The 13,022-nt window shown below is 45.8% G+C and overlaps 1 protein-coding gene across 1 annotated transcript in view; it reads right to left on the reverse strand.

Moving 5' to 3' along the window:
- Positions 1-395: 395 nt before the first annotated feature.
- The window catches only part of adgra1b (adhesion G protein-coupled receptor A1b), a 115,174-nt gene continuing 102,547 nt past the window's right edge, over positions 396-13,022 (reverse strand). The window contains exons 17-19 of the mRNA XM_029521815.1: positions 11,391-11,536; positions 4,963-5,058; positions 396-4,600 (exon numbers count right to left, since the gene is read on the reverse strand). Of these exons, the coding sequence (XP_029377675.1) occupies positions 3,172-4,600; positions 4,963-5,058; positions 11,391-11,536 (1,671 nt within the window). The 3' untranslated portion in view covers positions 396-3,171. The remainder of the gene's footprint in view (positions 4,601-4,962; positions 5,059-11,390; positions 11,537-13,022) is intronic.

Here is a 13,022-nt window from a genome sequence, read left to right on the forward strand (position 1 = left end):
CTCAGGTGTTTCATGGCCTGTCAAACTTGGGTGACACACAGAAGACACACTGTCTCATTTCCTGGGTGGTGTGTGATGTGTGCACACGTGGATGCTGCAGTGCATGTATGTGTACAAGAGCTGGTCATGCACAGCACACACACACACACAGTCGCACACAGTAGCAGTCAAGCTTGCCATCATCTGAATTCCTCCCCTGTGGTGGCTCTGTAAGACATTTCAATCTCCATCAGGCTGTCAGAAGAAATAAACACAGAACATCGAGAACTGAGCGGGAAAAAAACAGGCTGCTTCTTTCTGACATCCATCGTCATGTAAGTTAAATGTCTTCTCTCTCTCTCTCTCACACACAGCAAGCAGACTAACACAAGCCAAAGACGCTCTCATCCGTTGCATGGTGAAAAAATACATTTATTGGAATCTGTGTCAATGTAGAAAAAAGTGAAAACTGGCTTTAGGTTTTGTCACAGTACCACAGGTGAATATTCCAGCAGCCGTCTGGTGAGCCGAAACCGAGCCAGCGAGCTCATTTAAGGGCAGTACATCTGCTACTGATGACAACAGAAAAGAGTGGCCTACGGTGGCCTTATGGTACCAAACAGGTCGCCTCGCACAGGCTGCTCCGAGAACACACCACCAGCAAATACACATGTTGTACAGCAATTAACCTAGACCAATGATCTCTCAGTTTAATGCGGGATTTGCTGGGGGGGGGGCTGATATCAAACATTTTTGTTGTGATACTGTTACAAATCCCTTTCCAATAACCATAAAGTCAGGGCCGCTGCCTGCCAGCATCCGAGCCGGCTCAATGGAGCCTTGAGTGTGTGATCAATCGTGGGCCTCTGTTTTATAACTCATAAGTTGGGCCCATAATATCCCACTTTGTCCCAGACCCTGGAAATAACTCCTCTGGCCCCTTTGCAAGGCTGTGAGGTTCATGCATCATCTTTGATGTCTACCAGGGGCTCCTCTCACTGCTCAGCGCCTGCCGTCTAAATGAAGGGGAGCATCACATTAATATTTCTCTTTTCTCTGCAGAAGTCACTTTTTAAATTCAAATATCTCTGTCTGAACAAATGTTTCTATAATAAACACACTGCGAGTGGCAGCTTCTATTCTGGCAGGCCGAATGTCATTACATGTAGTGCATCTCTATTTCTGATATGACAGGATAAGTCTCACAACACACGGCGAGTCTGCATACTTTATGAAATCAACTCAAATTGCAACAGAAAAAAATGCACAGACATTTCTAAACTCAGATACTGAGTATTAACATTGAGAGGTCAGTTTTTTTCCCCATACAACTTTCTTTACATATAGACTTATTTTATTCTTAAATATCTTAAATCTCATATAAAATAATTCATCAGAAACCAATATAACCAACTATATACACGGACGAGTGCACAAGATGGCCGAGGAGGTGGTGTGCATGCTGAGATAGAGCGGGGGGTTTGCTGTGAGGTTATATGCGCCGCTTGGATGGATTGTTTTTTCTTTCACTTTTTTTTTTTTTTTTTTTTTAGTTTGGCTTTCTCTGATGAAATGACTGACAGGGTTTTCTGTGGAGCATCACACACAATGTCATCTTTCAGAAAACAAACAAGTGCTTCCAAACCAATACAGAGTCGTCTCAATCCTTCAAAGAGAATGTGACCTTGACGGTTCCCGCGGCCCCCCCAAAAAAACAAAACAAAACAACAGCGAAAAAACAGGATCCACACTTCGACATCTCTCCAGACACCGATTATCCACCAAAGCAGAACTGGGACTGGACTGGAGGAATACACGAAGCTGAATGTATTGTTAAATGGAGCTTAGCAGTGGGAAACAGTACAGTTTTTGTTGGGACTTAGATTTAATCCAAGAGTGTTTCAAAAATGATAAATGGCGAGCTGCAGCAGTTTTAACGGGTCAAAGCAAATATGTTCATGGACGGCCATTCAGTTCCACTGTTAAAATATAGCACAAAGCTACGTACAGCAAGGCAGGCATGCTTTGAGGCTCTGATGAGACAAAAGTCAAAAAGAATCAAATATAAAGGGATTGCATTTGCATTTGCCATGTGTGTGTCGTTTTGTGGCTTCAGCCAACGGTGGGCGAGGTCGGCTGAAATCTTTTATTAGCTTGGGGAAAATAATAGGGCATCGGTCGCAGGGAGGTTCCCCCAAAGTGACATTTAAGCAGCTTGTTGTTGCATCTAAAAATCCCATTCACTCTTTTTTTTTCCTTAAATGTCACGTTGTGTGCGTGTGTGTGTGAAATTAAAAAAAATAAAATTTAAAACCTGCAAAGTTTTGGCATGAACTGGCTGAGGAACCGGCTCTGTGACACAGTTAAGGAAAACTAGGCAAAAATTTGGGGGTAAAAAAAACTGTGCCAGCTCTCTGTTCTGGATAGCCATGTTGTTGTTGTTCATGTCTCTCAAGAAAAAAACTAAACAAAGGAAACACAACAGTGAAGACATCATACAGACAGCACGATCAATACCAACCAAGTGCTTAATTTCACTTCTCTTTTTTTCTGCTGCTTTAAAGTTTTCACAACTTCACCGGCATTCACACGTCTATGGCAAGCGACAGCATCTTTGTGTATTATTTAGAAAATCTCTAGTAGATTCACAGTTGGTTGACTGAATGGCAGAAAATACCCATGAAGTCTAAATTTGCTGGTTTAGTCGTCTAAAACACGGATGCCAAGAGTTCTTTAATGTACTGGAGGTTCTGAGACTGTTCGATGGATTCAGATTCAAAGTGTAAAAAAATCTTGCAGCGTGTTGCCTTTGAGCACGGACACACATATTCATACATACAACCATTCATTTTCTTGTATATATATATATAGAGATCTGTAATAATATGGAACGATGGAAAAACCTTCAATTACATCTTACGGAATCAATGTGACACATATTCCACAAGAGATTCTGTTCTGTGGACGGAGCGTTTACATGAGAGCAGATTACTGTACAGTAAAACAGCACACATAGAAACATGAGGACATCAAAATAAAAATATCCCACGCTGATTGTGATGTTTAAAATGTTATTCAATTCTTTTTTCTTTTTCTTTTTTTTTTAAAAAGGGAGGCGAGGGTTTTATTTTTGGTGGGACGCGGCAGGGGGGGCTGCCCATCTCCCCGTTTTTTTTTTTTTTCCTTCCCACACTACACAGTAGTTTCATTCTTCCAGGGTCCAGTGCGTATATTCCCTGTGCTGTCCGACGTGTACAGGAGTCCTTCGGTCAGGCCTCCTTTGAGAATCCCGTTCTGATTTGGCGGGTTCTGGGGGTAGGATTGTCTGCGCGGGGCGTGCATCTCCAGGTGGTGATGTGCAGCCATCGGGTCCTCCTCCGCCACTTTGCTGCAACCGCACAGGAAGATGCCCGTGTCGGCCGCCTCGGCCGGGCACAGGGAGGGGAGGAGGTCTGCCTTGGCACAGCAGATGTGCCGGTGGCAGGGGTTGTGGCACGCCGGGGCCTCGTGCGTGCTGGCTGCAGCAGCGTGGCATGTGTGATGGCCGTCGTGGTGGCCTTCGTGGGCCAGGTGTGGACAGATGTGGGCATGACGCTCGTGTGTGCTGTGGGGGCTGTCAGTGTGTGAGCTGTGCACACTGCCTCCGTCTACGCTTGAGGGGATGTGATAAGCGTACTCCCTCTCGCTCCCTGCTCCACAAGAGCCGGCGCCGGACCGGCGGCTGAGGTGACGGCCTTTAGTCCTGGTGCTGCCCTTTAGGCAGGGGTGTAACTGGATGCCCGGCCTGTAGCCCTCGGGGTCGGCGTGCAGCAGTACGTGAGTCGCCGTAGGCTCCTCCTCCATCAGCTGCTGGCTATGGAGGGCTGCGCAGCACGGCGTCACCGGCGCCAGACACGTCATGTGATTTTGCGAGGAAGGAAGGGCGGCGTGTTTACAGTGACTTAGACTGCCGTGACTGCAGCTCAGTGAGGTTTTACCTTGACATGGCGAGTCATGGTGGCAGTGACTGTGACCGTGGCCGTGTCCAGGAGTGTCACCGTTCACGTTGACCTTGGGTCGTGCCTGAGCGGGCCCGTGGGCACCGGAGCATGCGTTGGCTCGTCGTCCGGGACAACAGGAACACCAGCAGTGCCAGACGTCGTCACGCTTGGCACAGTGATGGATGAGGATGAAGAGGCCGAGGGTGACGGAGAAGGCACCGTAGAGGCAGCTGAAGATCATATCCAGGAAGTGGCCCTGCGACACAGCCAGTGCGCCGAAGGTCCAGGTGGCCAAGAACAGGAACAAGGTGAAGGCCGCCGTTCTTAACTGCGCCTTGAAGGAGTGCTCATTGGCGAGCAGCGCGGGGTTGATGGGGACACCTGGGCAACCGGCGGGGCAGTGGCCACCACTGGGCGGAGCTGCCAGGGCTCCGGGCTCGGCCCCCTGGTGACAGTGGGCGGGCACGTCGACCGCTGCCAGCCTCTGCTGCTCCTCCGTCAGCTGCTTGAGCTCATACTTCTTCTCGGGGTGGCGCCGCAGCTGGATGAAAGTACAGAGGAAGTACACACAGGTCACCAGGACGATGAAGGCCACGGGGCCGAAGAAGGCCCCCAGGCTGGGCTCCCATGCCATCCAGCAGCTGAAACACACACCAACACAGTTCAGCACTTTGAGGCTTTAAATTCACACCAATTTATCCTGCACACATTCTAAAACACACAAAACACAACATCTAAGTTGTTGTTTGCTCAACAGAGTAAAACTAATTCAAACAGGCATCCAGCAAAGGGAAATAATAGCCTAAAGTGTGTGTGTGTGATTGTGTTAAAACACGTTGTCTATGACAACACATATGCACCTAGTCAAAAAAAAAAATAAATGAAATGAAGGTTTATTTTTGGAAATAATTACAGCTAATGAGGAGAATACTTTGTTGAGGCGTATAAAATGTCAGCGGGGGTAAAAATTAACTTTCAGAGCAGAAGTGAAGGGAAGACTTACTATGGCGCCTGCTCCCCGCTGCCATAGTTGTCAATATTGACAGCTGCTGTGACCCCGCAGATGATGAGGGGCACTCCACCACTGACTAAATAAAATCTGTGAGGTGACAAGGGCACAAACAGAGAACAAGAAAGCATGAGAATGTTTGTCATGAAAAGACATTCGCAGATCTTGTGTCTCACATTTGGATTACAACGGCACACTGTCAAAATATGACTGAGAAAGAGCAAGAGGAAGATAATAACTGAAAGGTCTGGACAGACAACATGGCGGGTGAGATTATAAGACTCGTGCTCTGGCCGTGACATCCGGGAGCAGACGTGGGGATGTGTTTGTATTTCATATCTACACCTCTCTCAAAAAACGACCAGCACAAATACCTCAAGTCCAACGTCCAAAAACTAAAAAAAAAAAAAATTTTTATGATCTCACGCCCAATACTTTGTTTCCTTTGATCCAAATTAAAGCCCAATGTTTATGAGGAAAAAAAAAATCTGTTTGTAGTCGATGAAAGCGCTTGTCAGGATTCATTTACAGCGTCTGCTGCCCACGACAGCACACAAACCTGCGTCCGAGCAGAGCTGGATGGTGAATTTAAACACACATGCAGCGCCTCACATCTGCAGGTTATAGCCTCAGCTGGTTATTATTGTCTTCCTGTTAAATAAAGGCTGCTGTCCTGTAGGAGTCATCTGATTGGTGAAGATCAGCTTCCAAAGCATAATATAGCAAAGTCAGTTTGAGAAAATACTGCAGCTCCATCAGTGGAGAGTTATGGCTGGTTTTATCCATCACGTGGCAGAAAATGGAAATGAGACTGATCAATATGACAAAGTGATCAATCAGGAATGTTTGTTTCAGTATTATTTGTCTGAATTTGACTAATTAAAGAGATTCGGCTCTTTAATTTGTTTTTGCTAATCTGCAGATATTTAGGTTTTTTGTTTGTGGGAAGTGTTTTTTATTTACAGATGACACATTTGTGCGCGGATTGTTGTGATCAGTACACACAGATCACCTCCAGCTCCTCCTTGGATAAAGCTGCAGCTGCAGTTTCCACCTTTTCCCAGGATGACCCTCCGTGTTTTGGCCCGAGCCCTTTGTGTGACGGCCCCTCGCCTTCTGCGGTCAAACTGTAATGACTGAGACGCTCCAGTTTTTCTGAACAGCCTCCAGGCACCGAGGCACATATACTTTTAACAACGCCTTTGTGTGGGCCTTATGGGTGTGCCCCCACCCCTCGGATATTACTGCCACGCATTCACAAGATGCAATTAAGCTTTTTACAGGTGGCTGTACATCAGCGCTTGAAGGTCAAAGGAGATGCTGTAGTGCCGATGCATAACTATAACCTTTCCATTGTGCAAAAGGATGTTTCCTCATTCAGATATCTGCTGGGAAACGAGCAGGTATGTGAACAGGGACATCTGCGTCACAGCAAAGACACGGCGAGCTTTAAGAATTCAGTGCACAAACAAAGCCAGTCCTCAGCAGCTCCCTCTCTGCTCTGCACTGCCCTTGTCCTCCCCTCTCTTATCCACCATCCCATAAAACACTGTTCTATTTCCTCTTTCTTTCTGTTCAATCTCAACCTCTGTCACTGCTCTAACCTTTACACCACTCCATCTTCCTCCGTCTTCATCCCCGCTTTCCTCCTCCTTTCCATCCCTCCCCAATCTGTCGCCCGTCACACAGCAGCCGTCCTAAAAATTCAACCACAATCAAGATGTTTGTCGGGGCTGGTTGGTGAGAGGGGGTTGGAGGGGAGGCAAAGGGGTGGGTGGGGGGGCGGCATTACTGGCCTGTCACTGTCTATGAGTGGAACAGTTCCCTCAGGGGACCCTCCTCCGACAGATAGCCATTTACACACCCGTCAGCCAGATAAGCATAAACAAGAGCCAGTGGATGTTAAAGGGTCGTGTGCTTTGTAACCTTCCTTCTCCATCTTCTCCAAAAACATGTAATCCATATGAGAAAAATCTAAAGCATGTGTGATCAAAATCACAGCTTCACAGCACTCTTCCGGGAAGACGTACAAATCTTGCACACCTTCACACACGCCTTTCTTTGTCCCTTTTAAACTCTTAACAAAATGGCTGTGTATGCAGAGTCATTCTTTTGAGCGGGTTCATGAACAGTAATTATCTAATATAAATAGACCCTGAAGTGCCTTTTAGCCAGCAGCTGCAGTGACTCCCCCCCCCCCCCCCCCCCCCCACACCTTTGTCGTCGTCCACCCTTCAACCTTGTTCTTCTGCTGATGCACTGTCCTCTGTTTGGTGACTGTGTCCTCTCTCTGGACCTTCTCCAGGATATACATAGCACAGCTAGGGAGACAAGTGATGGTCATAAAGCTCCAGCACAGGGCAAAGGCTCCGTGGTAACACCAGACTGTGCATGTAGAGACCAAAACCAGCCAGCTTTTATTAGGACTTATCTTATTTATGAAGCTAGCTGGGTAGCTTTGGTTATCATACAGGCTGGAACGACCCCAGCCAACATGAGTTCCCCAAAAGCTCAATAAAGAGCTAATCTATCACATTTAATCTAATTAAAATGAATTTCAGCCATTCACTTTGATTAATTGATACAAGAAGAAAGTGACCTTGTGTGTATCCCAAAACCTCAAGCCTGATATATTTATCCGACCTTTAATGACTTTCTGAGTCATTTAATTTTTTTTTAAGAAACATCCTGTATCTCATAATTGATGCTGGAGTTTTTAATGCGTGACTTCGTTTGCAGTTTAATCACATGTGGAGAAGAAACCATTCTCTTGAAGTGAAGCGTTAATAGCATGAAGGGAGAAGATTAACGTGTGCGGTCCAACATGCCAAAGCAGATTTCTGACAAAGGTCAGTGTGATGGTCCGCCATCAGACGCTGTCAGGAGTGGAGGGACGGGAAAAGAGATAGATGAGGAGGAATGCATTGGTTGATAGGAGCAGTGGAGTGGATTGGGTGGGGGTGGGGGTGGAGGTGGGGGCAGGGTGGGGATGCTCAGAGGAGAAATTGATTTGTCTCCAGCTGCTAAGTCTCATTGCATGAGCCTGTCTGACGGGGAGCATTACAGTCAATCACTGTGGATCAACCTGACTGCTGCGCCACACGATCCCTCCGCCAGCCCCAAGACAAATTATCTCATTCACAAGCAGTGCATGATGGGAGAGACTCAAGAATGTTCCATATTAACCCCCCCCCCCCCCCCCCCAACACACACACACACACACACACTCAGTCACACAATCCACACACAGGTGTCTGAAGATTTGCTTGGCAAGAAGAGTGCTGCTCATCAGCTGAGGGGATTCTTATCTGATGGGGACCTTTTCCTCAGTGACTCTTCAGGGACACATTACTCAGCAGATTCCAGTTTTAAAAATGTCAAACATATGATGCAGCAAATTTATGGGTTTTTACAGATATTAGTTTCAGGTCGTGCGGGTTAAAAATGCCGTAGGAGCACTGCATGCGTCAGCAATCCGCCAAAACATGATACACAAAGCTGGTTCGGAGGTATGTGAGTAGTCGGGTTCATATACAGTGCGGCTGCGCGTTTAAATCATTTTCATGTTTCTTCTTCGGAAAACGTCTCATACAGTTCATGAAAATTCAGCCAACTGGAATTCAGGCACTTGATATCTTCCAATAGCTTTAAGAAAATGCCAGTGAATGCGAGATTAAATGACGAACAAGCATTTGTCACGGTTGCACACTCTCTTCGCCTCCGCTCTCCAACCTTCCCCCCCTAACAGGATTTCTGGTGGAAGCTTGAGAAGTTCAGCTGTGCAGCACGCCTGCGATGTGCAGAAGAACTCACGCAGCACCTTCTCACTGCAGAGGAAGAGCATGGCACGTGTCCAAAAGCTGATCCTCTTAAAACATGCCAAATTTCCAGAGTAAGCAGAGAAGGAATGAAGTAGAGAAATAGTATGGGGGGGGGCGGGGGGGGGGGGGGGGGGGGGGGGTGAATCACAAACAGCCATAACTCAAAGCAAATAAGAATTAAATATGTTAAATTGATTTTGATTTGTGATTAATCTCCAGCACTGAGGCGTCGCCACATTAACAGGTTGTCTTTCTTCTTACCTCACAGGGCAGTAAGGAGTAACTGAGCTAAAGAACTACTACAGTCCCACTTCAGCTACTCCAGGCGACAATGTAAAGCTGTTCCTTCGGGAAAACTGTGAAAGCCGAAGCTTCACAATAGTTTAGAATTAGAAAAGAAAAGACAAGCTGGGGCAGAGACACCTAATGTTTTTATGGTAGGCAGATCAGCTGAGTCACAGATAGTTTTAAAAAAATGCTCTAATTAAAGAGCGCACTTTGATATATTTGAACTCTTTCCTCTGGGAATGTTTTTGAAGTAGGTGGAGCAAAGCTTTACGGATGGCTCCGATCCCAATCAGAAGTTCCTGCAGGTAAAATGTCCTCACTTCTCCTCTGATTCATTAACTCTTCTTCAATGCAACACGATGCTCATTTCTTGGATGACGGAGGAAAACGGTAGGTATTGGAGCGTGGCTACCACGTAACTGACAGATTGTACCACACATTTGCACCTGCTCCTCAAAAATATGGTTTCAAGATGGCCGACAGACAAATAACACACTCCAGTACCAATCAAACAGATGAGTGACATCATATTGGGCCGACACTTTGTCAAGTGTACAGATGCTCAATTGAACCATGTGAGTTTTTCGCACTGATGAACTGAGCAGAAATGTTAGATAGAGAGATGCGAGACAAAAGGCCATCAGTCTTAGACAACCGCTCCTGTCAGACCTATTGTTGCTGAGCAGCCGTCTGCACCTGAATGTCACTCACATTGAATAGGAGACTGATCTAAATGAAGCTCTGTTTAAAAATTTTACTTAAAAGAAGAACTCTGCTAATCTCTGGCATTTATCACCCTAATTTTCACATTAAGTGAATCATTACCCTTCAAAACCTAAACGTCTTCCCCTCGTGGCGGACAGTGACTCAGATTAAAAATGCAATTTCTTAACATGCACAAATGTGTGTGAAATCCACAAGGAGAGCCAAATGGTATAAATAGGAGGACCTGACAGTTATGTCACCACAGAGTGAACAAAACCAGAGGCTTCAAAGAATGCAAACTAGCTGTGGATGTCTCTGCAGATAAACGGTGCAATAACTCATCTGTGTGAAGCTATTGTTCCCCTCTAAAGGAAACACGGGCCAGCACACACCTGAGAAAAACACACAAGCTCGCATAAATCTGCAAGGACGCCTCTCTGCAAGGACAAGGTGAGCTGCACGCAAACATTTTAAGCACATTCATATTGACGTTTGTCATCACTGCAGCAAAAAATTTGTATAACTTCGAATCTGTGCTGAAAAGTAAATAAGAATGCAACGGCAGCACTGTCACAAATGTACTTTTGTTTGTTTTGCTACTTTTCCGTGGCAGCTATTGAGCTTTTTAAACCCGTATACTTGTTTGACAGCTGTAGTTACTTGGCACATGAAGAATTTTAGATGATCATTGTGTAAAAAAATGCAGAATAAGAATAACCCGCTGCTGTCAGAGTGATTTCCCCTTTAAAACTCAATTTGTGATGGAGGAGGTGAAACAAAGATTTGCTCGGTAGTTTTCTTTCCTCCTACTCAGCCAGTCGTGTCACATGAAGTAGTTAACACCAGCAGCAACAACATAAAGCTGCTTACACAGTGATACATCCGCAGTCTGATAGACGAGCTGCAGATGCTGCTAATACGTCTGAACTCACACTGAGGTAAAATTTTAAGTGCACCACTGTTCTTCTTCTTCTTCAGCCGTGACTCGACTCAGAGGTCACGTCCTCTGGAGGACCAGTTGTGTCACATTCAGTGCGACTACGCTGCCCCTTCCTTCGAATACAGCTGACAAGCATGTCCTCCTTTTCCCTGAGCAACAAACAACTCAAAACACAACGACAGAATAACCCCTCCAGATAAAACCACAGCAATGAAACCTCAGGGTGTCAAAGATGCAGAAGGAAAATCCTCCTCAGACCAGACCATCTAATTTGTGAACTACAACAGCCACTCCTTTCTGCTGGATCGGTGTATTCTCACATTGCTGATTTCACTCAAGGACGCGATTCAAAATTATTTCCAGCACTGCTGAAAATATTAAAAAGAAGGTGTGACAGTAATAGCTGTGGTTGTGTAACGCTTCTACATCATTCATCCCACAGTGTCAGTCAGGTCATGTGCTGGCAGAGAAAGAAATAGGAAAGCAAATAATTGCACAGAGAGCCAGTCCTTGGCCTCTGAAGACACACACAGCGAGCCGCAATGACAGTGCAAGAAGGATCACAAACACACACACAGGCACAAAATACACCCACAGGAGCTTTTTGTGTGCTCGTCCGTCTACACGCAGTCAGGGTTGAGGAGGGTTGCAGGGACATTTGTTCTTACCGCAACAGGGGCTGTCTCGGGGCGGGAGGTGGGTCACCATCTTGGCTCTGCGGAGGCTTTTTGGTCACCTGTTTATAAATGTTCCTCGCCGTCACCCCGAGCCACAGCATGGTGGACAGAGATGAGTAGTGCAGCACGACACCAACCTGAAACGGTTTGACAGAGGGAGAGGGTTCATATTCAAGAGATTTGTTGGATTTTTGCGACTTTTACATAAAAACAATAGAAACGTGATTTCCATTCCTGTTACTTTAAGACGGTTTGTTCTGGAAGAGCTGCCACTCCTTCCTTCAAAAAAGGTTGCGGAGGATAGGAGCTTTGTGGTGAGGTAATACTGGTGGATACGGAGCTCTTATCAGCTGAGTTAGAGGACGCGAGGTGTGCTCTGTGAATAACAAATCTGAATATAAATGATAGTCACGTTGACAACTATCAGTGCATGATTGTTTTCCAAAAGGCAATGTATACACATCTCTGTTCCTCTTCCTTTTAATATTCATGGGTTATGTTTGAATAGGGGAACAGATCTAACTTTGTTTAAAGGCTTTTCCGGCTCACAGAAGAAAGATGGAGAGACGAGAATTTCAAATAAATAAAAAGGGAAGAAAGAGAGAGAAAGGGAAATGGAGGGCGCTGAGTATTTTCTCCACCAACTCGATCTGTTCATAATGTTCTAGAAACCTGAGATATCCAATCTAACACGGTCTCCGCAGCTGGAGAGGCCTAGAGACCGAAGCAAGTGTACAGGAGTCCAGATGCTAATTGGAAGTGTCCTTGCGCTGCTTATAGAGAGCAGAGAGCGGGCTGTAAGTCAATCACTGCTGCGGAGTGTGCACACTACAGAGCTTCATTAGTGCCAAGAACAGAGTGAGGATGTGTGTTTGTAATATGGAAATAAGAGGGGAGGAGGAGTGGGGGGGTTCTCAAATTGAGAGTGGTGCAGATAGAGGGTGCACACACTGATCATAACTGGCTGATTAATGCCCTACATAAATAAGACAGAACAGCTATGTCGTCCATCTGGCAGTTTTTCAGAATTACAGATCACATGGCCACTGTCTGCTCATCATTCATCAGGCCTATCCAGCACTAATATATCAGAAAACCCATTTAAACTCATTTCTCAGGCTAGAAAATGTAGCGCTTCGGTGTCCATAAGCTGGACAGATTCATGCAGCATTTCCTGTTTGGTGGAAACTGTCACAGGACAGCAGCTGCTAATTATCCTGCCGACTCTCCTCCCCGTAATCCTGTTACAGGCAAACATTTCATCACTACAAACTACAGTTCCCATCTTTGTTGCTGATGACACCCTAAATACTTTTTCTACACGGGGACCTTATTGCCTGTTTCAATCTCTAAAAAGGAAGCTGGTGGGAATTGTTTCCGTAAATAAGGAGGTCCAAAGCTGCTCTATTTGGTGCTAACTTCTGTTGTGATAAATAAAGATGGACTGGGATAGTTAACGGAGGGGAGACAGAGGACGGATCAGTGTGTGACGAATGAAACGATTTGATTTCTTTCTAATAAAGTTTGGACGCTCTTCTTGTCGCATTGCATTCGTGCACAGCCAAGAGAACCAAGCTAAAGTTAGCTTTAGTTGATGCTCTAACGTCTCTGCAGGAACACGCA

This window comes from Echeneis naucrates, chromosome 15 (assembly GCF_900963305.1).
Source record: "Echeneis naucrates chromosome 15, fEcheNa1.1, whole genome shotgun sequence".
Lineage (NCBI taxonomy): Eukaryota > Metazoa > Chordata > Actinopteri > Carangiformes > Echeneidae > Echeneis > Echeneis naucrates.